Source organism: Anopheles coluzzii, chromosome 2, assembly GCF_943734685.1.
Source record: "Anopheles coluzzii chromosome 2, AcolN3, whole genome shotgun sequence".
Lineage (NCBI taxonomy): Eukaryota > Metazoa > Arthropoda > Insecta > Diptera > Culicidae > Anopheles > Anopheles coluzzii.
The window spans coordinates 118,710,169-118,737,394 of NC_064670.1; the positions used below are offsets into that span (position 1 = coordinate 118,710,169).

The following is a 27,226-nucleotide window of genomic DNA, read 5'->3' on the forward strand; positions in this document are numbered from 1 at the left end:
TTTACAAGATCATCTTACTCTAAGGTGATAATGTACGTTCCCTCTAGCTTTTGGTAGTAGATGAAGAGCGCGGGAATGACGTAGCCTGCAAGTAGCACCAATCCCAGTATGGGGACCTTTGCACGGGGGAACTTTACGATCATAACCAGCACAATAAGTGCAATGATGAATATTTGAAACTCGGCACCTAGGTACCATGCCTGCTGGACACACTGAAAATATAGATGAACTTTTAGAGAGGGAACGAAACGAGTATTTGTTTTTGTACGATAACCTTACTGGCTCATCAGCATGTACGTAGTTGTTGATGTACAGTAGGTTCGTCCACCAGTTCCGGCGACAGAATGTTTGCTCCGTTTCGGCGCCCCAGCGCCACAGAGGGCCAGTTTGCAGCTTCAACAGCCACGTGGCATGTAGCAATATCACGAACGCATACACCGGAGTTAATCTGAAAGGTTTTGGATAATATGAACAAAACTATAATAATATATCTTTAATAATAAAACGTCTCCTTACCTGACGTAACGATAGAGGATCGCGAATGGAACGTAAAGGAAGCTGACCTTTCCCTTCCGCTTCTCGGCAAAACTGCAAAACTGTATCGCCAACAGTGCGCCACTTATGCCGAGAAACGTTTGTGTGAACTGCGCACCGTTGGTGAGTATCATGCTGCCCACGTTATGCATTATCTTGCATAAACAAAGGCGCAAAAGCGTTGCAAGAGAGTATTGTATTACAGGGTTTTCGAGGATTATATAGACATGTTCGCGAGTTGTAGGCTGGTATTATTGAATCCGTTCGTAGCGGCGGCGTACGTCCCGACACTCATTTTCCTAACGTACTAGATGGTTGCTACAGTTATTCACCGCGGCGTTGTAGGAGCGGGCTCAAGAAATGTGTTGCCATCCTAAGAATTCCATGTGAGCGCCGTACGTTCCCGCTACGAACGGATTCAATAATACCAGCCGTAGATTCGTTCAGGCATATAATAGACTCTTTCAGCGAGATATAGGCTGGTATTATTGAATCCGTTCGTAGCGGGAACGTACGGCGCTCACATGAAATTCTAGGGATGGCAACACATCTCATCAGCCCGGCCCTACAACGCCGCGGTGAATAACTGTAGCAACCATCTAGTACGTTAGGAAAATGAGTGTCGGGACGTACGCCGCCGCTACGAACGGATTCAATAATACCAGCCATAGAATTGTTCGGAGGTAGGTGTAGACATGTTCGGTTATACTGTAGAGCTGTCACTTTCGTACTCCTTGGACTGCAAGATGGATCATTCTCATCAGAAGGTAAACAAACGGTTTTCGAAAAAATATGCTTTTTTCGACTAATTTATGTATTAAGCAGCTTGGAGAATGATTATTAGCTACTTTTAGGACTTTTAAGAGTGAAAAATTGAACCCTGCGGCACAGTGTGTAAACAAAACAAATGACAGTTCTACAGAATCGCTGAACATGTCAACGCCTACTTCCGAACAATTCTATATCTCGCTGAAAGAGTCTATTATATGCCTGAACGAATCTACGGCTGGTATTATTGAATCCGTTCGTAGCGGCGGACGGATTCAATAATACGTCCCGACACTCATTTTCCTAACGTACTAGATGGTTGCTACAGTTATTCATCGCGGCGTTGTAAGAGCGGGCTCAAGAAATGTGTTGCCATCCCTAGAATTTCATGTGAGCGCCGTACGTTCCCGCTACGAACGGATTCAATAATACCAGCCTACAACTCGCTGAACACGTCTATATAATCCTCGAAACCCCTGTATATACTTTTTTTTTATATTAAAATACAGTGAAACCTCGAATAACGAGTTTAATCCGTTCCAGTGTCTCACTCATTATGCGGGAGGCGCTTTTTCGTATAACTTGTACGAAATGTCGATAATTGGTTACATTATCGCAAATGTGCTGGTATAAAGAACGTATATGCATCTAACAAATGAAAAAAATCTTCAACATACTCATTACAGGGTTTTTTTGCCATTACTATTGATCTATTTTCTTTAAAAAGTGAGTAATTATTTAAGGCTTTCGTAAATATTTCCCGCAATTGCCAATTTATACTGTTTTGTACACGTGGTTTGCTTGTAAGGTCACATTTTCATCTGAATGATGCTTACACAAATGAAAGAAAACAAATTTAATTCACCACTTTCATCGCCGAATTATCACAATGTTAAACAATCTTTTAACGGTTTGTGTCTAAGAACAGATTGTTGCTCAGCTGATTTGACCTATTTGACGTTATCCATATGTTTTATCATCACAATTCACAATCAACACACACCAGAAAAGCTAACTAAATGTTCTTCTGCACGAATGAAATTTTCAAAGATTACGATAGTATTATTAGAACAAAATCTACAACACTCGTCAATATACCACACACATGTACAACATAAAATTATACGACACTTCACCTTATCACAAAAACTCCAATAAAACGATTTTTAGTATCAGAATTCTCATCTGTCTACGCAATAAACAAAAATAAAGAAACGCTTAACGTTAGCCAATCGCGATTTCGATTTCACATCGGCATAAAAAAGTGTATCAGGAACACAAATATTATTGAGCTTCTAGATTTGCTCGTTATGCGAAAAAGGGGCTACTCGTTATGAGGGGTTTCACTCCACTTTCTTAACTTACCCTTTCGAGCTTCTCCGTATCGGTGGTCGGTGTGACGGAAAGAAGCAGGGAGGCATGACCAAAAATTACCAGCGACATGGTGAGAAATCGAAACGGCTGGAAGAAGCGAAGCTTTTGGTTTAGTTCGTCGCGCGATCGCGACGTTAGCCGGTACCAGTTGCGTTGAATAGAGAAGGACACCCAAACCATTTTGCCTTTGAAGAAAGAGTGTCTTATCAGTTTAAAAAGAAAAAAGAGCTTACAGGAAATAGCTTACGTTTGTTGTCCAACGGATATCTGTAGTGGTCGGAGGTTCGTTTGTAGTTGATCGAGCTATCGTACCAGGAGGAAAGCGTCACAAGGCATACGAGCGCGCATAGAACGATGAGGAAGCACATATCGAGTGCATCTGTAATTTGATTGATTAAGTTGTTGAAAATAAAGTGCTTTTTAAGAGCTTTTTTAAACGATATCTTACCTATAACAACCTCACCGGTGGATTTGTCACACGAAAGTATCTCGGTATGAGCGACCAAACCGTACGTATCGTTAAGCTCCTTGTTGATGCAAATTTCCAGGACATGCTGATAGGCCTCTCGGTATGTAAGAATGTTTTCCAGTATGCCATCATTGAATTTGTACTGCAGAAAACATAACATAAAGAGAAATTACATCCAAACGTATCATTTTAACCTCAACATCTTCATCATACCCGAACATCAATCGGGAATGGCTCCACCGTTAGTGCACTTCTTTCCGCTGGTGATAGCTTTTCAATCGCTTTTTGACACCTTTTGATGCAAACACCCCATTTGAGCACTTGATGGTTATAGTGGCGCTTATAGTCGCTGGAAAACTCCTGAAAGGCAAGCAAAAGGATAGCATTGGCTTGGATTGAAAAAAAAAAAAAGATCTTCAAGAGTACGGCAATACCTCAATCAGCCTCCAAAGCTCAGACCGATTATTGGGCCTCAGAACGACGGACAAACCACAGTATACGCCCGGCGGTTCTCCAGGACCGGGTGACTCGAGACATTCGTCGTAATCATCCATCTGCCAGAGTTTCGGCATACGGTGATACTGTGATTCTGTGTAGAATGTGAAATTGAAGTTTAATTTTAGTTTATCAGCTGGATTGACACACTAACAGATGGTCACAATGGAGAGCAATCGATGTTGTAAGTGAAAGTAATGGAAATGGAGTAATATCGAAAGTGAAAGGAGCAAAAAACATGTTGCTTTACTGTCGTGGTACTTTTATTCAGTTCAAGGTTAATCTTCGTGAGGAGGCTATCTTTGCTCAGACTTTTGTTTGGACAAAATAACAAAACATTACCAGCCTATGAGGACGTACTTGAAAATTAAATATAAATGCTAGAATATTCTCTCAAATGTTTGAATGATGTTTTCACTAAACTATAACTTCTCGAAACACAATTCATACAAAGTCAGAGAGCTTTGCTTCATCACGGAATCACCAAACACGACTTAATAAGATTGCATCTCACTCTAAAACTTACTTTCTATAAATTCTCCATTGATCAGCACTACGAGCGAGCCACAGAGCAAACCGAAAAGCCAAAGAAGATTCCCCATTTTCCCGATCTTATTTCAACCTCACAGCACAACACAATCTGGTTTAAATTAAGCTCGTTATCCAACTCAGTGCGACACTTTCAACGGTGTTACGTCTTCGTGTGGTTCGTAATATGATGAATAAACACACGCGTTTTATCACAACAACTATCCGGGCACTGTACTGCTACATTCGTGTCCTACTCGCTTGACCGCCTATTCGATAGTGTCCTGAGTCTCCTGACGATCACTCTTTAAAGCCGATCACACTCGCGTTCCCAGGCGCTCATCTCAGGAGTTACCACTAAGGGTGCCTTCGACCCGTCATAACATTGTATAACTGTACAATCGTTGGCAACAGTAAGGATCAGCCCTTAACGCTACGGTAGTGTTATTCATAACGCCTGTTTATCTCAAACCCGAGTAGCAGTTCTACTAAAGGCATTTTGTAATCTTCCTCGATGGGGAATTTGATAGACAATTATTTCTGAATATTTAGTATGTTCACATGATTGATAAAAATAACACAAATATTGAATAGTTGTGAAACTATTTTCAAGAATTGCATATAACAACTATAATAATTCATAAAACATAATTATCGATACAAGTTGTATCAATAGAAATGAAAACTTAAAAAATATATCTCTTTTCAATAATTTATTGAATACATTAAAACAATGTTACATATTCTACTTTTGGTTAAATTTCAATCAAATTTTGAATGTTTGGTTTTACACGCCGCGAACACGGAGAATCTGTAGTATGTTGAGTTACGGTTGCGTGATGGCCTTAGATAACATATCTAATTACCGTTTAGTTGATTATGCAATGCAATGGGATGGGATCCGAAGCCCCTCGAGGGATAATACAGGCTCTCCCATCCAACTCCTATTCCGACACGTCCTCGTCGTGCAGAGTGGTAACGTGTGCCACCACATATCCAAGCTTGGGTACACGGGCTTGATCCAACCCCTTGAGCGGATGGTGGGTGGGGTGGGTTTCCCGGGTAACTGGATGCCTGAACGTCGGGGGGGGGGGGGGGGGGGGGGTGGCAACCCGACGCTAAACAAAACGGTCACGTGAGCGCGGGGCCAATCACCCAGTCCCATGAAGCAACTGACTACAGAAAGCCAAAGAAATTTTCGAAACGGATTCAACGATACCGACCCTACGCAATGCCCCAGAACTACTCTAAGAGAGATTATGCAAGATTCTTCATCATGAGAGAGCAGCAGTACCGTTTTGAAAACATTCTATTTTCATTACCACGTAGCCGGATACTCAATCCTTGCTACGGAGGGACGATCCATTCTGGGCTTGAACCCATGACAGGCCACATGTTATTGAGTTGTTCGAGTTGACGACTGTACCACGGGACCGCCCCCTATCTTGTCCCTATAATATCATGCATGTTTATTTCGGTTTTATAAATGCAAAGAGAACGGTTTATTGATGATTCACTCTTATTATGATTTATTTGTGTCCAAAATAGCCAAGAAAAAACATAATGACGTATCATTTTAATTAAATTCGGTAATTGAACGATTTCATTATTTTATATAAATATGAGACCTACCAAAAGTACTCATGCCGCTTACAGTTTACCCCTTTTTCCCCTCATGGCCTGTGTTTAGTAGCGATTGATTGGTACCATTGGTGACAGTTTCTGGATCCACCGGGCTCGACTTTAGCTCTATAAGAAACGCAATCAACAATGCACAATCAGTGACCTTAAATAAACATATAAATTCCAGCTACCTTTAAAGCTTCCAAAGATATGATTCTGCAGCGCAGTACTGGGGAGCTCAATGAGCAGACAAAGCACCAATGCCATCAGGAGGGACATAACCGTTGCGCCAAACACCAGAGAAAGCTGTAAGTGCAAAGTGATCGACAGTAACTATCAAACTGACCTTCCTCGCCCGCCTGCTTGTCTACTTTACCGTCAGTAAGTCACTGTAGTGAACCGGTGCCCGTACACTGGCAAACATGAAGCGCATCACGAACGGATGCACCAAAAATGCACCGTACGTCAATTTTCCGAGCGGTTCAAAGAACGGATAGTTAAGCATACGCTTCACCACACCGTTCACACCGTAAATGCAGCCCAGAATGATGATTCCCATACCGAAGCCGTACAGATTCTTTGACATGATAAAATACGCAGCCATCCACACCGATGGCGTGGGGAAGTCATTCTCGTAGAACATGTAGGACGGCAGCCAGGAGAGAGGTAGGATCACGATGGTAAGATGCCACACGATGCTAAATACTTTACTTTGGGCCAGATTAAACGATCGTTTCTGCAGCTCGCAGTAGACAAGACCCGTCAGGACGCCCTGGATGTAGTTCCCGAAGTTGATGTGCGTCGGGATGTATGCGTGCAGGTAGTACTTGTCGTACCAAAGAAGATAACGTTGAGCTCTGCGTTGTGGAATGAGTTGACAGATAGTTTGAGTGGTTAGTTTCACCAACTAGCGCATTACAAGATCATCTTACTCTAAGGTGACAAGGTACGTTCCCTCAAGCTTTTGGTAGTAGATGAAGAGCGCGGGAATGACGTAGCCTGCAAGTAGCATCAATCCCAGTATAAGGACCTTTGCACGGGGGATCTTTACGATCGTAACCAGCACGATCAGTGCGATGATGAATATTTGAAACTCGGCACCAAGGTACCATGCCTGCTGGACACACTGAAAATATAGATGAACTTTTAGAGAGGGAACGAAACGAGTATTTGCTTTTGTACGATAATCTTACTGGCTCATCAGCATGTACGTAGTTGTTGATGTACAGTAGGTTCGTCCACCAGTTCCGGCGGCAGAATGTTTGCTCCGTTTTGGCAATCCAGCTCCACAGAGGGCCAGTTTGCAGCTTCAGCAGCCACGTGGCATGCAGCAATATCACGAACGCATACACCGGTGTTAATCTATATGTTAAATTATATTATGAACTACATTATTAAAAATATACGTTATTTAATAAAAAAATATTCTCACCTTACGTAACGATAGAGGATCTCATATGGAACGGAAAGGAAGCTCACTTTTCCCTTTCGCTTCTCGACAAAGCTGCAAAATTTTATAGCCAACAGTACGCCACTCATGCCAAGAAACGTTTGTGTGATCTGTCCACCGTTGGTGAGTATCATGCTGCCTACGTTGTGCATTATCTGGCATAAATGAATGTGCAATAGCGTCGTAAGAGGATGTAAGTTTTTTTTTTTTTCAATTTTATTTTATTTTTAGACTTACTCTCTCGAGCTTCTCCGTATCAGTGGTCGGTGAAACAGAAAGCAGCATAGTGAAATGACCAAAAATTATCAACGTTATTGTGATAAATCGGAACGCCTGGAAGAAGCGCAGCTTTTGGTTTAGTTCGTCCCTCGATCGCGACGTTAGCCGGTACCAGTTGCGTTGAATAGAGAAGGACACCCAAACCATTTTACCTTTGGAAAAGTAGATTGAATTATCAGTTTAAAAATAAGAATATGTTTTGTGGAAATAGCATACGTTTGCTGTCCAACGGATGTCGGTAGTGGTCGGAGGTTCGTTTATAGTTGATCGAGCTATCGTACCAGGAGGAAAGCGTCACAAAGCATACAAGCGCACATAGAACGATGAGGAAGGACATATCGAGTGCATCTGTAATTTTAATAATACGGTTTATTATAATAACATAATTTTTAAGAGGTTTTAAAACGCTATTTTACCTATAACAACCTCATCGGTGGATTTGTCACACGAAAGTATCTCGGTATGAGCGACCAAACCGTACGTATCGTTAAGCTTCTTGTTGACGCAAATTTCCAGGACATCTTGATAGGCTTCCCGGTACGTAGAAATGTCTTCCAGTATGCCATCATCGAGTTTGTACTACAGAAAACATAGCGCAAAGAAGAAATTACATTCTATCCTATCATTTCTATTCCAATCCACCGCAACACCTTCATCATACCCGAACATCAATCGGGAATGGCTCCACCGTTAGTGCATTTCTTTCCGCTGGTGAGAGCTTTTCTATTGCTTTTTGACACCTTTTGATGCAAACACCCCATTTGAGCACTTGATGGTTGTAGTGGCGCTTATAGTCACTGGAAAACTCCTGAAAGGAAAGCAAAAATATAGCATTGGCTTGGATTGTAAAAAAAATGATCTTCAAGAGCACAACAATACCTCAATCAGCTTCCAAAGCTCAGACCGATTATTGGGCCTCAGAACGACGGACAAACCACAGTATACGCCCGGCGGTTCTCCAGGACCGGGTGACTCGAGACATTCGTTGTAATCATCCATCTGCCAGAGTTTCGGCATACGGTGATACTGTGATTCTGTGTAGAATGTGAAATTGAAGTTTAATTTTAGTTTATCAGCATGATTGACACACTAACAGATGGTCACAATGGAGAGCAATCGATGTTGTAAGTGAAAGTAATGGAAATGGAGTAATATCGAAAGTGAAAGGAGCAAAAAACATGTTGCTTTACTGTCGTGGTGCTTTTATTCAGTTCAAGGTTAATCTTCGTGAGGAGGTTAACTTTGCGCAGTCTTTTGTTTGGACAAAATAACAAAACATTACCAGCCTATGAGGACGTACTTGAAAATTAAATATAAATGCTAGAATATTCTCTCAAATGTTTGAATGATGTTTTCACTAAACTATAACTTCTCGAAACACAATTCATACAAAGTCAGAATGCTCTGTTTCATCACTAAATCACCAAACACGACTTAATAAGATTGCATCTCACTCTAAAACTTACTTTCTATAAATTCTCCATTGATCAGCACTACGAGCGAGCCACAGAGTAAACCGAAAAGCCAAAGAAGATTCCCCATTTTCCCGATCTTAACTCAACCTCACAGCACAACACAATCTGGTTTAAAGTAAGCTCGTTATCCAACTCAGTGCGACACTTTCAACGGTGTTACGTCTTCGTGTGGTTCGTAATATGATGAATAAACACACGCGTTTTATCACTACAGCTATCCAGGCACTGTACTGCAACATTCGTGTCCTACTTGCTTGACCGTTTATTCGATAGTGTCCTGAGTCTCCTGACGATCACTATTTAAACCCGATCACACTTGCCTTCCCAGGCGCTCATCTCCTGAGTTACCACTAAGGGTGCCTTCAACTTTCCCGTCGCAACAAACCGTATAACCGAAACTAAACTAACATAATCCGGACAGATTTAAAAGGTCGCAGGTTTCTCAAAAATAAGGATCAACTTTCTAGGTTATGGTAGCGTTACACGTAGCGTCTGTTGATCTCAAATCTCAAGCAGTATTTGTTAATCGTCTTCGATTAGCAAATTGAGAGACAATGATGTCTTAATATTTATTCTTTTTATATGAATGATCTCTAAAAATCTCTGATGATGGTGTTGTTTTTATTTCGAAAATAACAATGCAAAGAAATGATTATTGATGATTTCCAAAAAGAATGCTTTATTTTGAATCCAAAAGAAGGAAATAAAAGCAAAGTTCATCATTTAATTGAATGTTGCTTATTGGACGATTTATTTAATTATTTTGGGTTTTGGACCTACAAAATGCACGCATGTTGCTTATAGTTCACTTTTCTTCCCCTCAAAGCCTGGGTTGATGTTACCATTGGTGGCAGTTTCTGGATCCACGGGGTTCGACTTTTGATCTATGGGAGACACAATAAACAATGCACAATCAGTGACCTTAAATAAACATATGAATTCCAGCTACCTTTAAAGCTTCCAAAGATATGATTCTGCAGCGCAGTAGTGGGGAGCTCAATGAGCAGACAAAGCACCAATGCCATCAGGAGGGACATAACCGTTGCGCCAAACACCAGAGAAAGCTGTAAGTGCAAAGTGATCGACAGTAACTATCAACATGACCTCATTCGCCCGCCTGCCCGTCTGCATTACCGCCAGTAAGTCACTGTAGTGAACCGGTGCCCGTACACTGAAAAACATGAGGCGCATCACGGAGAAATGCACCAGGTACGCACCGTACGTCAATCTTCCCAGTGGTTCAAAGAATGGATAGTTAAGTATACGCTTCACCACACCGTTCACACCGTAAATGCAGCCAAGAATCACGATCACTGCACCGATGCCGTACAGATTCTTCGACACGACAAAGTACGCAGCCATCCAGACCGATGGCGTGGGGAAGTCATTCACGTAGAACATGTAGGACGGCAACATCGAGAGGAATACGATCACGAAGGTAAGATGCCACACGATGCTAAATGCTTTACTTTGGGCCAGATTGATCGACCGTTTCTGCAGCTCGTTGTAGATAACGCCCGTCAGCACGCCCTGGATGTAGTTACCGAAGTTGATGTGAGTCGGGATGTATGCGTGCAGGTAGAACTTGTCGTACCAAAAGATATACCGTTGCGCTCTGCGATAAGAAAAAAGAGGACAGATAATTTGAGTGGTTAGTTTCACATCCTAGTGCATTACACGATCATCTTACTCTAAAGTGATAATGTACGTTCCCTCAAGCTTTTGGTAGTAGATGAACAGCGCGGGAATGACGTAGCCTGCAAGTAGCACCAATCCAAGTATAGGGACCTTTGCACGGGGGATCCTTACGATCGTAACCAGCACGATCAGTGCTATGATGAATATTTGAAACTCGGCACCAAGGTACCAACCTTGCTGGACACACTAGAGAAGGAGGAAGGAATTTTCAAGTAGGCACAAAACGAGCTTTTCTCCAGACACGAGCTTACTGGCTCATCAGCATGTACGTAGTTGTTGATGTACAGTAGGTTCGTCCACCAGTTCCGGCGGCATGATGTTTGTTCGGTTTCGGCGCCCCAGCGCCACAGTGGGCCAGTTTGCAGCTTCAGCAGCCACGTGGCATGCAGCAGTATCACGAACGCATACACCGGAGTTAATCTGTAAATTAAATTATGTTATGAACAAAACTATAATAATACATTGAAAATAATAAAACGTAAAACGTCTTACCTGACGTAACGATAAAGGATCGCCAATGGAATGTAAAGGAAGCTCACTTTTCCCTTTCGCTTCTCGGCAAAGCTACAAAACTGTATCGATAACAGTGTGCCACTCATCGCAAGAAACGATTGTGTGAACTGCACACCGTTGGTGAGTATCATGCTGCCTACGTTGTGCATTATCTTGCATAAACAAAGGCGCAAAAGCGTGGCAAGAGTGCTAAAAGGTTTAATTTTTTAATTTTTTTATTCTATTTTTTTAAATACTTACTTTTTCAAGCTTTTCTGAATCGGTGGTCGGTGTGAAAGAAAGCAGCATGGAGACATGGCCAACTATTACAAACCATAATGTGATAAATCGGAACGCCTGGAAGAAGCGCAGTTTTTGGTTTAGTTCGTCCTTCGATCGCGACGTTAGTCGGTACCAGTTGCGTTGAATAGAGAAGGATACCCAAACCATTTTACCTTTGGAAAAGCAGATTGAATTATCAGTTTAAAAATAAGAATTTACTTTGTGGAAATAGCATACGTTTGCTGTCCAACGGTTGTCGGTAGTGGTCGGAGGTTCGTTTATAGTTGATCGAGCTATCGTACCACGAGGAAAGCGTCACAAAGCATACAAGCGCGCATAGAACGATGAGGAAGGACATATCGAGTGCATCTGTAATTTTAATAATACGGTATATTATAATAACATAATTTTTAAGAGGTTTTAAAACGCTATCTTACCTATAACAACCTCATCGGTGGATTTGTCACACGAAAGTATCTCGGTATGAGCGACCAAACCGTACGTATCGTTAAGCTCCTTGTTGACGCAAATTTCCAGAACATCGTGATAGGCCTCTCGGTACGTAGGAATGTTTTCCAGTATGCCATCATTGAATTTGTACTGCAGAAAACATAGCGTAAAGAGGAAATTACATCCAATCCTATCATTTCTATTCCAATCCATCGCAACACCTTCATCATACCCGAACATCAATCGGGAATGGCTCCACCGTTAATACATTTCTTTCCGCTGGTGAGAGCTTTTCAATCGCCTTTTGACACCTTTTGATGCAAACACCCCATTTGAGCACTTGATGGTTGTAGTGGCGCTTATAGTCGCTGGAAAACTCCTGAAAGGAAAGCAATAAGATAGCATTGGCTTGGATTGAAAAAAAGTGCTTCAAGAGTACGACAATACCTCAATCAGCTTCCAAAGCTCAGACCGATTATTGGGCTTCAGAACGACGGACAAACCACAGTACACGCCCGGAGGTTCGTCCAGACCGGGTGACTCGAGACATTCGTCGTAATCATCCATCTGCCAGAGTTTCGGCATACGGTGATACTGTGATTCTGTGTAGAATGTGAAATTGAAGTTTAATTTTAGTTTATCAGCATGATTGACACACTAACAGATGGTCACAATCGAGAGCAATCGATGTTGTAAGTGAAAGCAATGGAAATGGAGTAATATCGAAAGTGAAAGGAGACAAAACATGTTGCCTTACTGTCGTGGTACTTTTATTCAGTTCAAGGTTAATCTTCGTGAGGAGGTTAACTTTGCGCAGTCTTTTGTTTGGACAAAATAACAAAACATTACCAGCCTATGAGGACGTACTTGAAAATTAAATATAAATGCTAGAATATTCTCTCAAATGTTTGAATGATGTTTTCACTAAACTATAACTTCTCGAAACACAATTCATACAAAGACAGAATGCTCTGTTTCATCACGAAATCACCAAACACGACTTAATAAGATTGCATCTCACTCTAAGACTCACTCTCTATAAATTCTCCATTGATCAGCAACACGAGCGAGCCACAGAGCAAACCGAAAAGCCAAAGAAGGTTCCCCATTTTCCCGATCTTAACTCAACCTCACAGCACAACACAATCTGGTTTAAACTAAGCTCGCTATCCAACTCAGTGCGGTGTTACGTCTTCGTGTGGTTCGTAATATGATGAATAAACACACGCGTTTTATCACTACAGCTATCCAGGCACTGTACTGCAACATTCGTGTCCTACTTGCTTGACCGTCTATTCGATAGTGTCCTGAGTCTCCTGACGATCACTATTTAAACCCGATCACACTTGCCTTCCCAGGCGCTCATCTCCTGAGTTACCACTAAGGGTGCCTTCAACTTTCCCGTCGCAACAAACCGTATAACCGAAACTAAACTAACATAATAGAGTTAGAGAGTCTAGCTCTAACGTATAGAGTTAGAGTTTCGTCCTGCTTGTCAGATTCTTTCACGGGCCTCTCTGGCCTACCTCAAGGAAGCGTTCTCAGCACCCTTCTTTTCCTTTTATTTGTGAATGATTGGACCTCCGTACTCCCTCCCGATGGCTGTCTGCTGTACGCCGACAACTTCAAGATTTTCCTCCCTGTGTCCTTGTCTTTTGACTGTGGTAATCTCCAAACTGTTCGACGCTTCCTTCCCGTTTCTCATCAATCCCTTCCTTCATATCCTATCCGCTGTCGCTTTCTTGGGTTACTCCCCATCGAAGAAAGACATTCCCACATCCGTGCAAGTTCAGCTCTCCTGTTAAATGAACTTGACGTCCCATGCCTCTTATCCGCCATTCCTCTCTATGCGCCCTCTCGTCGCCTTCGTGACAGACCTCCCCTATCCATCCCGCCAGACCCGCTACGGTTCGAACGATCCTTTTCTCCGAGCTCTATGAGCGTTTCTACATACACCGAGACTGCAGCTGAGAGATGGCTGTGAGAGAATTGACAACCGGTTTCTCACGCTGGTGTGTGTAGAAGCTCTGAAAAGCGCCGAGATGAGACTTTTAAAATGATGTTGAAAAAATCCATTTTAATCGCTAAAATGAAATCAAAAAAGTTTCTTTTACTTTTTAATAATATTTCTACGATTATTAGACGGCAAAAATGCAAACTATAATTGATCGATCGCTATAAACTGCCAATTCAATTTTTTCTCAGCTCCATCGTTCTTTGCATGCCGAGGAGAATTCTCTCACCGAAAATGCTGTCAGTCGCTGTCAAAGCATGCTGTCAGTTATTTTCTCAGCTGCATTCTCGGTGTATGTAGAAACGCTCTATCGGCTTTCAATAACTTCTATCACTTATTTGACTTCAATGTCCCAGTGTCCCGTTTCCGTTCACATCTTCGTGATTTTTCCTCATTCCAGTCCATGTAATCTGTACCCGTCAACCTTATGTCCTCGCGTAAACTAGCATTAAGAACATATTTTGTTAAGCCACTTTGGCGGACAATTTAAAATAATAAAACAATAAAATTATAAAATAAATAAATAAATAAATAATCCGGACAGATTTAAAAGGTAGCAGGTTTCTCAAAAATAAGGATCAATTCAACTCGCGTAACGCGTAGCGCCTGTTGATCTTAAATCTCAAGCAGCATTTGTTAATCGTCTTCGATTAGCAAATTAAGAGACAATGATGTCTTAATATTCATTCTTTTCATATGAACGATCTCTAAAAATCTCTGATGATGGTGTTGTTTTTATTTCGAAAATAACAATGCAAAGAAAGGATTATTGATGATTCACAATAAGAATGCTTTATTTTGAATCCAAAACAGGGAAATAAAAACAAAGTTCATCATTTAATTGAATGTTGCTAATTGAACGATTTATTTAATTATTTTGGGTTTTGGACCTACAAAATGCACTCATGTCGCTTATAGTTCACTTTTCTTCCCCTCAAAGCCTGGGTTGATGTTACCATTGGTGACAGTTTCTGGATCCACGGGGTTCGACTTTTGCTCTATGGGAAACGTAATAAATAATGCACATATAGTGGCAATAAATAAACAATATCTTCCTCTTACCTTTAAAGCTTCCAAAGAGATGATTCTGCAGCGCAGTAGTGGGGAGCTCAATGAGCAGACAAAGCACCAATGCCATCAGGCAGGACATAACCGTTGCTCCAAACACCAGAGAAAGCTGTAAATGCAAAGTGATCGATAGTAAGTATCAAACTGATCTTCTTCGCCCGCCTGCCTGCCAGTCTACTTTACCGTCAGTAAGTCACTGTAGTGAACCGGACCCCGTACACTAACAAACATGTAGCGCATCACGAACGGATGCACCAAGTACGCACCGTACGCCAACCGGCCGAGCGGTTCAAAGAACGGATAGTTAAGCATACGCTTCACCACACCGTTCACACCGTAAATGCAGCCAAGAATCACGATCCCTACACCGATGCCGTACAGATTCTTCGACAAGGCAAAGTACACTGCCATCCAGACCGATGGCGTGGGGAAGTCATTCACGTAGAACATGTAGGACGGCAGCATGGAGAGAGGAATGATCGCGAAGGTAAGATACCACACGACGCGAAATACTTTACTTTGGGCCAGATTGATCGACCGTTTCTGCAGCTCGTTGTAAATAACGCCCGTCAGAACGCCTTGGATGTAGTTACCGAAGTTGATGTGCGTCGGGATGTATGCGTGCAGGTAGAACTTGTCGTACCAAAGGATATAGCGTTGAGCTCTGCGTTGTGGAATGAGTTGACATATAGTTAGAGTTGTAAGTTGCCCCGACTTTTGATAAATATCTTACTCTAAGGTGACAACGAACGTTCCCTCAAGCTTTTGGTAGTAGATGAAGAGCGCGGGAATGACGTAGCCTGCAAGTAGCATCAATCCCAGTATAAGGACCTTTGCACGGGGGATCTTTACGATCGTAACCAGCACGATCAGTGCGATGATGAATATTTGAAACTCGGCACCAAGGTACCAACCTTGCTGGACACACTGAAAAATTAGATGAACTTTTAGAGAGGGAATAAAATGAGTATTTGCTTTTCTACGATAATCTTACTGGCTCGTCAGCATGTACGTAGTTGTTGATGTACAGTAGGTTCGTCCACCAGTTCCGGCGGCAGAATGTTTGTTCGGTTTCGGCGCCCCAGCGCCACAGAGGGCCAGTTTGCAGCTTCAACAGCCATGTGGCATGAAGCAATATCACGAACGCATACACCGGTGTTAATCTGAAAGGTTTTGGATAATATGAACAAAACTATAATAATATATCTTTAATAATAAAACGTCTCCTTACCTGACGTAACGATAGAGGATCGCAAATGGAACGTAAAGGAAGCTGACTTTTCCCTTCCGTTTCTCGGCAAAGCTACAAAACTGTATCGCCAACAGTGCGCCACTCATGCCAAGAAACGTTTGCGTGATCTGCACACCGTTCGTGAGTATCATGCTGCCCACGTTGTGCATCATCTTGCATAAACAAAGGCGCAAAAGCGTTACAAGGGGGTATTCTACTACAAGTTTATTCTTTACTTATTATTCATTTTGTTTAATTTACTTACCCTTTCAAGCTTCTCCGAATGGGTGGTCGGTGTGACGGCAAGTAGCAGAGCGGCATGACCAAAAATGACCAGCGACATGGTCAGAAATCGGAACGCCTGGAAAAAGCGCAGCTTTTGGTTTAGTTCGTCCCTCGATCGCGACGTTAGCCGGTACCAGTTGCGTTGAATAGAGAAGGACACCCAAACCATTTTACCTTTGGAAAAGCAGATAGAATTATCAGATTAAAAATAAGAATATGCTTTGTGGAAATAGCATACGTTTACTGTCCAACGGTTGTCGGTAGTGGTCGGAGGTTCGTTTGTAGTTCATCGAGCTATCGTACCAGGAGGAAAGCGTCACAAAGCATACAAGCGCGCATAGAACGATGAGGAAGGACATATCTAGTGCATCTATAATTTTAATAATACGTTAGATTAAAATAAAATATTTTTTAAGAAATTTTTAAACGTTTTTTTACCTATAACAACCTCATCGGCGGATTTGTCACACGAAAGTATCTCGGTATGAGCGACCAAACCGTACGTATCGTTAAGCTCCTTGTTGATGCAAATTTCCAGAACATCGTGATAGGCCTCTCGGTACGTAGGAATGTTTTCCAGTATGCCATCATTGAATTTATACTGTAGAAAACATAGCGTAAAGAAGAAATTACATTCTATGCTATCATTTCTATTCCTATCCACCGCAACACCTTCATCATACCCGAACATCAATCGGGAATGGCTCCACCGTTAGTGCATTTCTTTCCGCTGGTGAGAGCTTTTCAATCGCCTTTTGACACCTTTTGATGCAAACACCCCATTTGAGCACTTGATGGTTATAGTGGCGCTTATAGTCGCTGGAAAATTCCTGAAAGGCAAGCAAAAGGATAGCATTGGCTTGGATTGAAAAAAAAAGATCTTCAAGAGTACGGCAATACCTCAATCAGCTTCCAAAGCTCAGACCGATTATTGGGCTTCAGTACGACGGACAAACTACAGAACACGCCCGAAGGTTCATCCGGTCCGGGTGACTCGAGACATTCGTCATAATCATCCATCTGCCAGAGTTTCGGCATACGATGATACTGTGACACTGGGTAGAAGGTGAAATGTGAGTTGGTTTTTTGTTTATCAGCAGGAAGGTCACGCCAAGCAAAAGCCGCAATAAAGAGCAATTAATGTCGTAATGGAATCAGTTAAAGAAGCAAAACACAAGTGGTTTTACTGTGGCAGTATGATGTGAGAAACACTTTTCTGCGGTTCAAGGTTAATCTTTGGGAGGAGGTTAGCCGCGGATAGACTTTTTTCGGCCTTAATATAGCATAAAGTAATATGAAGATGCTATCTAATTCATCTAATCTAATAATTCATTCTAATTTAATATTCTATAAATCATGCCACTGAACTTTTATTCCTCTCAACATTATTAAACCAGTGAGCTTTGCTCCATCACAGTATAAAAAATGAGGCTTAATAATTTCACATCTCAGTACAAAACTCACTCTCGATAAATTCTCCATTGCTTAATACTACGAGCGAACCACAGAGTAAACCTAAAAGCCATAGAAGATCCCCCATTTCATCGATCTATTATCTACACTCTACCACACAGCACCAACACAAACTGGCTTTACTCCTGAGCCCCTTATCCAACTCAGTGCGACACTTTCAACTGTACAACCGAAACTAAACTAACAGAATTCGGACAGCTTCAAACGCTTAAGAGTGAAGTGTTCTGTGAGGTTTTTTTTTGACGACAACCAAATAAAACCTCACAAATTGTCCTTCCACGTGCGTCCACGTTTGCCGCAAGGCCCGTAGGCAGTAAAGTTGTTGTCACCTGCAATGTCGTCATGAAGGCATCTGAAACCATTCGCTTATGTACAACAGCGTCCGGTATGAGGATAAGAAAAAAACCTACTCACATGTTGCTAGTCTTCCATTTGTCATCAGTTGAAATAATTGTACAATCTAAATAAAGTATAACCAAACGGTCTATTATCATGATTTCTGCTACTTAAAAATCACATTTTCCATTTAAAAAAAACCCACCCAATACTACAAAGCTTATCCTAGTTTAGTTATTACTTCTGCTTTGCTTTTACCCTTACAGGGCACACTCGGCTTATGTATGGTTTAATCAGCTGTATCATGGGCTGCTCAATGGCAAGAAACACGACCAGTCCACCGGCAAAGGCTACCCCCGTCACAATGTACACCCAAGCTATAAACTTTTGCACGTTGATCACACTGTTGAAGTTTTCGCGCAACAGCAAAAACCGCATCACCACATCGTGCAGTACGTACGCACTGTAGGTAAGCTTGCCGAGTGTGGTTAGCAGTTTGGAGCTGAGAATGCTACGCAAAGTGCCTGCAGAGAGAGAGAGAGAGAGAGAGAGAGAGAGAGAGAGAGAGAGAGGGAGAAGTTACTTGTTGATCATTAAATTCGTGTTACAAAAGAGCTTACCAGGAGATTTGTCGATGGAGCGCAGAAAGCACACAGCCACAAAGATACCGATTATGTTTCTGTAAAGTGCACTATAGAGCGATACCCAGAGGTTAGGTTTTGGGACTTCGATCACGTACCAGAGGAAGGAAGACACCGTCACGGCGACCAGTACCGGTGTTACGTATGCGTTGATCATTCGATAGAGCTAGAAAGGAGAGATTAGTGCCTCTTTCTGTAATCATTTGAGAACATCTAATGCTTACCCAAAATCGTTCAAGCTGCATCTTGTAGTTCTTTGTGCGATGGTACAGATACCCGGCAATGACTCCGTACAGGTAGCAGCCAGTGTTTGCATAGCTTGGTAGATAAATGCGCCTTATCCATGGCTCGTACATGGTCAGGAACTTGGCTTCACTGTAAGAAAAAAATGAGTCAAATTCATCTTTTTCTAAACACATCGATCGCGATCTTCCATCTTACCTCAGCTTACCCGGCAGCACAGGGTGCAACTTATGCTGGTGCGTTATATACCCGGGAACAGTAAACGACACTAACACTCCGACCAAAAACACCACCCCAACACTTTTGGGCCTCCGGTGCACCAGCACCAGCACACCCATCGCCATTAGGAACAGTTGCAAATCAGCCGCCAAGTACCAGGTGTGCATCAAACAAAGCTCCTTTGGCCACAGAAAATTATTCACAAACAACACATTGGTCCACCAATTCTGACGGCAAATGGCATTCTCTGCCGTAAACAGCCGAAACCCGTTCACATTCACATCGAACCGTACGTTAAGGCTAACGGAGAACAGTAGAAAGAACGCATACACGGGCACCAGGCGCACCAGCCGGTTGAGAATCTTGTTGCCGGCGTAGCGCGCATCGATCGGGCCGCGGTCGGCATCGCGCAGAAAGTTAACGCTCAGCAGATAGCCACCGATCGTGAAGAAGATCTGCACCAGGTACGCGTTCGAGGAGAGGTAGATGCGCATCGGCACATTGTTCGCCAGGTCCTCCAGTTCGCTGTAGTTCTGAGCCGGGGCAACGCTCGCGATCAGAAAGCTGTGCAGCACAATCACCAGATGGTTGACGAGCACGCGCAGCCCATCGATGTACAGCAGATCGCGGTGCAGGGGCGAGTCGGCATCGGCCCGCAGGCGCATCCAATTGCGGCGTACGGAGAAAGCGGAGACGATTGCATTTTCTGTACGATGAGAAGGGTCAGCTTTATTGTGGTCAGTAATTGTAAAGGTCATCTTGGAAGGTGTGATGTCGCCTTACCTTGGTTAACGCGACAAACGTCCAGCAGCGTTGTGAGGATGAGCGTACTGACAAGCGTCCCCGAGACGGCAAGAAAGATCACCTCCAATGCATCTGTTTTTGAAGGGGGAGAAACAACAAAAGGGAATGATCAACAACAAGCCGGCAGATAGTGTTCGGGCGTCTATGTGTACACACCGTACGGGCGGGCCGTTTGTTTGGGCTTGGGTCGACAGTACTCGAGGGCCGTGTAACCGGTAATGTTGTAACGCGTGCGCAGCCGCTGATTTACGCACACATTCACCAGCGTTTCGTAGTGCCGCTTATCGGCCGGCATCGTGGGAAACAGCTCATTCGGAATTAGGAACTAAACAAGTGGGAGTGGGAGAAGGAATTAAACAATTTAACAAGATTTGTAGTTCACGGGCAATTAGGGGCTCCAGGGCTGAGTGCATTTGTGAAAGATTGAGGGGAAACTAATGCTAAAAATACTTGAATGGATGGTCGTAAATGTGCTTTGCTCTCACGTTGTGTGGTCGGGAACAGCCGTGAAAGTTCTACACGGTGAGAATACTGAGCAGCTTTCGTTTCGTAGATTTGCTGTTGCGTGATAACTTTAGATAACATACCTAACAGGCGTCTATTAGATTATTCAAGCTACTTTTAGAATGTAGATGTGTGTGGAGTATTGCAAATGACTCGAAATGTTCCATTTTAACATTGTATGCTCACTAGTTGCCCGATTACAGTGCTGCGTTATATAATGCCCGGAATTTTCTAATAACTCCAGAGTGTGTACAAAGGATTTTTTAAAGACTAAAACTTCTTCTGAACCATAGCCGATCGTTGAACTAATCCCGAACCTATACAGCTCTTGTAATTGCTCCAGAATCTACATTCGTAGTTCAATTCTTGTTCCACAACTATTACTGATCCACTATCAATGCGGCAAAGATACCTAAGACCCCACCTTACCAGTCTTTGAATTGACATTGAACTCGTATATGCTATTGTTCCCTACCGGTTATGCTATTGTTCCCTACCGGTTCCACACCGGGCCTGGAGTTCATTCCTGATGTAAACCTAAACATAAACCTTCATATTCTTCACTATTTCGGTTGCCTAACCACTAGCAGCTCACTTTCGTACACACGGCATACTTACAGTAAAATTCACAGGAATTTCTGGCTGGAAGAGTGTCTTCCTGGTGGCTGCACTTAAGCTTTTCACTTCCTGCTCACAGTCCCTCAAACAGACACCCAGCTCGAGGTACTGCGCCCGATGCTTGTGGACAATTCGATCTGTGCTCTAAACATTGATAAGATACCGCGTAAGTCACGAGTCCAGAATCATCCTAACACCACAGAATCATCCAAAACTCTTTCACCAACGCTAAACTTACTTCCGTTTGTGGCACTACGAATCCGGCCGGAAATTGATCGACACGGAGTATGGTGCGGGCATAGCAGTACACCGATGCGGTCGCTTCACACCGCTCAAAATCATCGTAAATAAAGATGGACGGAACGGAATGCTGCTGCTGGGGATGGGCGAAAGTGATGCAGGTGAATAGCAGCAGCGCTACGAGCACTGAATCCATCACAGCAAGCAGGATCGATCGATCTCTTCAAAGGATTCCCAGTTGAGGTAAGGGAAGAGCGAACCTGCTCTACGAAAGTGCTACCGATGAACTGATCGGTCAGATCCCGAGCGAGCTAGGTACAAGCTGACGTGCCCCTGGTGTGCCTCGAACCAGGTACGAGGAGGAGGAGGAGGTGGTACATCGATCAATTTACAATGTTAATCGTAATGCCGTGCAGCATTGTTACTAGTGTGAGTTCACATCATCTGTTTGCCTTCCCTGCCCGTGGCGCAGGCGATCGGAGCTAATGGCTGTAAAGCTCATTGATCGCTTGCCTCTCTCAATTACTACGCCACGATCGGCGTGCTACGCTCTCTCGCAGATTCGAACGTGGTTGCGCGTTGTGGCGCTGGTGGTAACCATGACACCGAGAATATGGTTATGGCTAGGCCTGCGTGTATAGGTTCAGGCACGCGTGGTAATTATAAGCGTACCGCCATGCGATTTGAAAAGTGTCAAAAGCGAGCAAGGATATCTGGTACTTGTCGCGGAGGAACTTATCATTACATCTAATGCTTGGGTGTTGGGAACGATAAAAAAGCTGTGTTCTTATTGAATTACTCTTCAATTGAATGAATGTGGTAATACAGAAAATCATAAAAAGTAAAAAGTTGGTTGAAAACTGCACGACCAAACACAGTGTTGCGCCACTTGCGAACAATTGTCGCATTAAACAAGCAATCCCATTTTTAAGGGAGAGCAATCCAAAGACGACGACGACGACGGCATCGCCGTACATGACACGTGCTGGTGAGAGCCAAGGGTCAGCAAGGTAATGCCTTCACCTTACACACTCGCACTTAACCTTCGTCTCCGTCTCCGCCGGTGTGCGCTTGCGCGGTGGGCTTAGAATCATTCTGTCTCGATTGACTATAGTCTGTGTGTGAGCGTGGCAGAAGGCGTTAGTAAAAGAAAAAAACATTAAATCAGACAATTTTATAGCTCGCGTGTGACGCAGGACGCTTGTGAAATCGTCGATTTGCTCGCATGGGGCGGGATTGTTGCTGATTTTAATGCGATAATAAGCTCGCTAGAAATTTATGGAGAAATCATTCTACCAGCTTGCCGGCAAACGTAAGTGAATTAATTCAAACAAACAAACTGGCGGCAGAATGCTTATCCCACTAGCAAAAGGGAGGAATGCAATCAAACTAGTTGTAGGTATTAGAACGCTGTTCTGTATGCATAACTAATATGTTAAGCAGATGTGTCAACGCGCGGTGGAAGAGGAAAATGCATTTGCCAATGGTACTGATACAGGTTACAGATACAGATAATGGTTTATTTGAAATATAATTTATTATAGTTTGCTACCGTTTTCTTTTCTTTCAAAGGATGTAAAAGAATCATTGAATAATATCAAATTTCATATCATTTTAGGCATAACTTAATTGTTTTTTTTTTCATCAACGTTTTTTTATTGCTTTATCGAAGTGGAGCATCCAGAGAAACTTATCCTAATCGTTTACTGATTGTGTACCATATCCTAAAATCATCATGGGTTGCAGGAGTAGATACTGAACCCATATTGGACCAGGTTTTTAACGTTTAATGGTCTAATAGCTGATCTGAACTCGGTTCTGAAACTGTTCCCGATTCCAAATAAGTTCCAAATTCTTTAAATATAAATCATAATACATAATGTGGGGTTAATGGTCCTACTGGTCGTGTAACTGTTTCTTAACTAATGTCGATCATGGCACCGATACTGAACTCATACCAGCCGAGGAACTGAATTCGAACCAACAACATTCCTGGAACTGTTCGTAAACCCATACCTGCTCTGGAACGGATATCCTGAAACTCATATCGATCCTATAACTGACCGTCCATATCGTTCCTGGAACTGATAGAGTACCTAAACTTGGAACAGCTCTCAAAACTCTTATCGGTTTTAAAACAGTTCCTTTTTTATTCCAGTTCAACAACTACACCTGTCGAAGTCATGGAACGGATCACAAACCTGTCCCAATACAACAACTGTTACAGTACCTACTCTGATGACTAACGCTAACAGAATGAAATTTCAATCAGTAAGGTGAACTGAAGTCGACAGGCAAAGTGCACTTTATTTCAACAAATTAGCACACTATTTCGAGGCACAGAATTTTGTGATAAGCGTTAAAGTTATTAGCCGCAACATTTTGCAACATTATTAATGTGATGCACGAGAAAAAAAAAAACATTTAAAGTACCATAACTTGAACTCATTTCATTTTTAATTGGACACACTCTGTCCCTATTCCGTTTAATGTTCCTTGCTTGCTTTCCGTATTTTAATCAAAGCAGGAACTTTATTTCCAACACAGCATTCAAATAAAAACAAAACTGTCGCCAAAGCAAACGGTGCATTCAAATGTGACCCACGCTCGCCGCGGACCATCCGCAAGTCAGCCATTAAGACGACACTAACCTCCCGAACACGAAACAGCAACAGCGTCAGTGGGACAAAAAATCAATAAGCATCATAACTTGTAAGTCTTCCAGCCACAAACCGGCGTGACACATTATGAACCGCTGAATCCGACCTAACTGATAATTATTTGCTTCCAGCGCCGTCTGATAGTACGGTGTGCCGGAGAGCCGGGTCGACGGTCAGCATCAGTGTGCTTCGAACGCTTCCAGCTGTATGATGAGATGCCAGCGAGCAACAGTTCTAGTGGTGGTGTTACAAGTAGTTCTTACCCGGTTAGTGCATTCTACGTTAGCGGTAGAACAGAATGAGCTGCCGGCACTGTATGAGCTAGAGGATTGGCGCGAGTGTGAGATAGCCCCGGAGCAAGACTGGTACTGTGTAGTGCGTGTGCTACTCACAAGGGAGGACGCAGTGGAGTGCCTGACAGTGAATGATGTAAAACGGTTCCGTAGGACACTTCTCGATAGGGGCATCTGTTTGTCACACGCCCAAAGGACTGTGGAAGTTGAAACAATGCCAGTGAGTGTGAAATTTCCCTCCAAATGCTGGAATGTGTCCGATCGCTACATACTCAACCGATCGTACTTCCCGCCGGCGATGCACCCGGATGTACGGACGGAGCTGGTAGCAAGCGAGCTGATTAATAGCCGGCTAATAGCTCGCTACCCCCATCTACGGGCGTACAGTGAGATAGAATACTGCCTGCAAAGTGATCCAAAACCAGTGTACGAGCAAGCGTTAGGCGTTACGCTAGCTGTAACGCTTGTACTTGCTGCCGTTCTAGCGCTAAACGCACGCCGTTGGATCTTACCAAAGTGTTCGCCTGCAAAGTCAACCCAACCGATCAAGCAGATCGTGCTGTTCGATCTGTACAAATGCTTCGGTGCGGTTGGTGTGGTTCTGGCACATTGCTGCCTGTTCGGGTCCTTTCTAATGCCAATGAAAAACATTGAGTTGCTGGAGGAGGTGAGACTGCTGCCTTGCTGTCACACAACGCTAGCTTCATTTCATTCATTCAAACTGCTCCCTCTGATCACAGGTAATTGCACATCCGTATGCAAAATTCTGGCGCCTCTTCTGTCCCTTTCTCATGCTGGCGTTCTTCGTGATGAGCTCGATGCTGCTGACGGTCAAGCTATTGCACGGTGACCCATCGAAACGACCCACACTCGGTGCAATCATTAGCCACCGGCTGATAAGACTGATGCCCGTGAATCTGCTCATGGTCGCGTTCGGTGCGCTCGTGTACGATCGCTTCGCCGGCGGTGGGCCCCTCCTTTCGCGCCAGCTGATCGTGGAGCAGGGCTTTTGCCGATCGTACTGGTGGATGAACGTGCTGTTCATTTCGAACTTCAACATGCAACGGCCGGTAAAATGACCTTAACGCTCGTGTGCGCGCGCGTGTGTGTAGTTGTGAGATGTTTGCGATCTCTTTTTGTGTTATTGTTCATTTACAGTGCCTTCCCGACTCGTGGTACGTTAGTGCCGATATGCAGCTGTACGTTGTGATCGCACTTGCGCTTCAAATTATGTTTAGGTAGTTTTGTAGTAAATCGAAAATAGAATGGTCATGAATTAACGTAAAACAATCCATTTTCAGATTTCCAAAGCACAACTTTGCAATTCTTGCACTCCTAACAGTGTGTTCCTTTCTCGGACCATTTCTTACTATCCTTTACACTGACTTTGACCCGGTAGGACCTTCCAGCCTGCATGAAATGCGTTTCTTCCTGCTCGGCAGCCACTTTATGTCGCAGCTTTACACACCTTTCTACAACAATCTTTCCTGGAGCGTAGCTGGCTTAATGGCTGGGATCGTGTACGACCGCTATCAGCGCATTGGTGACAGCGGTAAGAAGCAGAAGCAGCTGTTACACTACATAACTATTACCATAAAGCTATCGTTCGTAATGCTTGTCGTAATGATATACGCGACGATCGTTGCTTCGAACGAAGAATCGCAGCCAAGCTCGCGATGGTGGTTAGCACTCTGCTATTCAGCGTACAAACTCTCCGGAGCATGCTTTATTAGTGCTTCATTTTTGCGCATTTCACTCACAGAAAGAGGTATGATTGAAAACGTATATTAAGGGTACTTTTATATTAAATTCAATTTCAACTTTATTTTAGCAACAAATTTCAACATTCCACGAGTGGTGCGCATTGGTGCAGCGCTCTACTATTGCATTTACTTTACACATTTCCCAATCATGCGCATCGTTTATAGTAGCGCAGTAGAGACAATCATCATGCCATGGTTTTTGGTAAAATGAATATGGTTTGGCATTTGAAAGCATAGCCAAAAACTAATGCAATTCTGTATTTTAGATTCGAAAAGCAGTAAAGGTGTTTGGAATTACGTACGTACTGTCCGTTGTACTGCATTACACCTATGAAAACACGGCAATCAAGTGGCTGCAGTGGATATTCTTTGGTAGAAAACGATGACTGACGGCATTCTCAAGGCACAAGCGGAAACTAGCTTGCGAATCGTTTAAGAACACACATTTCTTTTCAGAATTGTAAAGACATATCAAATCAATGTGATTGTAGAGAGAAAAGGGCTTAAAAAATGGACTTATAGAAGTAAAACACATAAAAAGAAATATGTTGTTCTGTTGCTATGAGCAAAACAGCAAACAGGTAGAACAGACCGACCAAAAACTATAATACTAAATGTCGACTAAATAGCTTTCTTTGGGGTTTAGTGCAGTGCTTAATCGATTTAACAGCTGGGAAATAAAACGATGGGTAGTGTATGTGACGAAAGTATAATGGGTAATATTTTAAATGTATGGTTGTTATTCTATACAAGATCGTTTATTTCAAGATAAAATAAACTATAATTTACATGTTTTCTTTTATATTTTACGGCATTTTAAATATGATATTGAACCATAACATAAAACAAATTAGGGTTAATTATGAATGAAAATCATATTTGTTTTGCGTTTAGAGCATCTCTCATGGTGCTTTGGT

General features: G+C 42.9%; 3 protein-coding genes and 1 long non-coding RNA gene across 4 annotated transcripts in view; 1 reads left to right on the top strand and 3 right to left on the bottom strand.

Annotated features, from left to right (window-relative positions):
* Positions 1-14: 14 nt before the first annotated feature.
* Positions 15-7,526, bottom strand: LOC120951185 (nose resistant to fluoxetine protein 6-like). Its single transcript, XM_049611203.1, has 5 exons — positions 7,479-7,526; positions 7,224-7,396; positions 6,985-7,153; positions 6,822-6,917; positions 15-116 (listed from the first exon to the last, which is right to left on the bottom strand). The coding sequence occupies exons 1-5, from the start codon at positions 7,524-7,526 to the stop codon at positions 15-17; spliced, it is 588 nt and encodes a 195-aa protein (XP_049467160.1).
* A 31-nt stretch (positions 7,527-7,557) lies between these two features.
* Positions 7,558-8,327, bottom strand: LOC125906913 (uncharacterized). The gene is made up of 3 exons (XR_007452248.1): positions 7,937-8,327; positions 7,737-7,868; positions 7,558-7,672 (listed from the first exon to the last, which is right to left on the bottom strand). It is a non-coding gene; the product is annotated as an uncharacterized LOC125906913 (long non-coding RNA).
* Positions 8,328-9,768: 1,441 nt separating this feature from the next.
* The window catches only part of LOC120961455 (uncharacterized), a 31,679-nt gene continuing 14,221 nt past the window's right edge, over positions 9,769-27,226 (bottom strand). Inside the window, exons 22-41 of the mRNA XM_049611204.1 lie at positions 21,592-21,814; positions 21,354-21,497; positions 20,388-20,556; positions 20,211-20,303; positions 19,407-20,133; positions 19,190-19,340; positions 18,945-19,131; positions 18,566-18,848; positions 17,703-17,731; positions 17,416-17,570; positions 17,199-17,345; positions 16,954-17,116; positions 16,754-16,888; positions 16,496-16,689; positions 16,231-16,403; positions 15,994-16,162; positions 15,733-15,926; positions 15,183-15,663; positions 14,994-15,108; positions 9,769-9,879 (exon numbers count right to left, since the gene is read on the bottom strand). Coding sequence (XP_049467161.1) covers positions 9,794-9,879; positions 14,994-15,108; positions 15,183-15,663; positions 15,733-15,926; positions 15,994-16,162; positions 16,231-16,403; positions 16,496-16,689; positions 16,754-16,888; positions 16,954-17,116; positions 17,199-17,345; positions 17,416-17,570; positions 17,703-17,731; positions 18,566-18,848; positions 18,945-19,131; positions 19,190-19,340; positions 19,407-20,133; positions 20,211-20,303; positions 20,388-20,556; positions 21,354-21,497; positions 21,592-21,814 — 4,018 coding nt within the window. The 3' untranslated portion in view covers positions 9,769-9,793. The remainder of the gene's footprint in view (positions 9,880-14,993; positions 15,109-15,182; positions 15,664-15,732; positions 15,927-15,993; positions 16,163-16,230; positions 16,404-16,495; positions 16,690-16,753; positions 16,889-16,953; positions 17,117-17,198; positions 17,346-17,415; positions 17,571-17,702; positions 17,732-18,565; positions 18,849-18,944; positions 19,132-19,189; positions 19,341-19,406; positions 20,134-20,210; positions 20,304-20,387; positions 20,557-21,353; positions 21,498-21,591; positions 21,815-27,226) is intronic.
* On the top strand, positions 24,355-25,802 carry LOC120953040 (uncharacterized). The gene is made up of 3 exons (XM_040372697.2): positions 24,355-25,213; positions 25,287-25,616; positions 25,705-25,802. Exons 1-3 carry the CDS (start codon positions 24,461-24,463, stop codon positions 25,786-25,788), a joined length of 1,167 nt encoding a protein of 388 aa, XP_040228631.2. The 5' UTR covers positions 24,355-24,460; the 3' UTR covers positions 25,789-25,802.

Excerpts from the sequence above, each read along its gene's own strand:
- LOC120953040 (XM_040372697.2), top strand. The coding sequence starts at position 24,461 with ATGATGAGATGCCAGCGAGCAACAGTTCTAGTGGTGGTGTTACAAGTA. Across the intron at positions 25,214-25,286 it reads ACATTGAGTTGCTGGAGGAG|GTAATTGCACATCCGTATGC; the intron begins GTGAGACTGCTG and ends CTCTGATCACAG. Across the intron at positions 25,617-25,704 it reads ACTTCAACATGCAACGGCCG|TGCCTTCCCGACTCGTGGTA; the intron begins GTAAAATGACCT and ends GTTCATTTACAG.
- LOC120951185 (XM_049611203.1), bottom strand. The coding sequence starts at position 7,526 with ATGCTGCTTTCTGTTTCACCGACCACTGATACGGAGAAGCTCGAGAGA. Across the intron at positions 7,397-7,478 it reads ATACGGAGAAGCTCGAGAGA|ATAATGCACAACGTAGGCAG; the intron begins GTAAGTCTAAAA and ends CATTTATGCCAG. Across the intron at positions 6,918-6,984 it reads ACGTACATGCTGATGAGCCA|TGTGTCCAGCAGGCATGGTA; the intron begins GTAAGATTATCG and ends CTATATTTTCAG.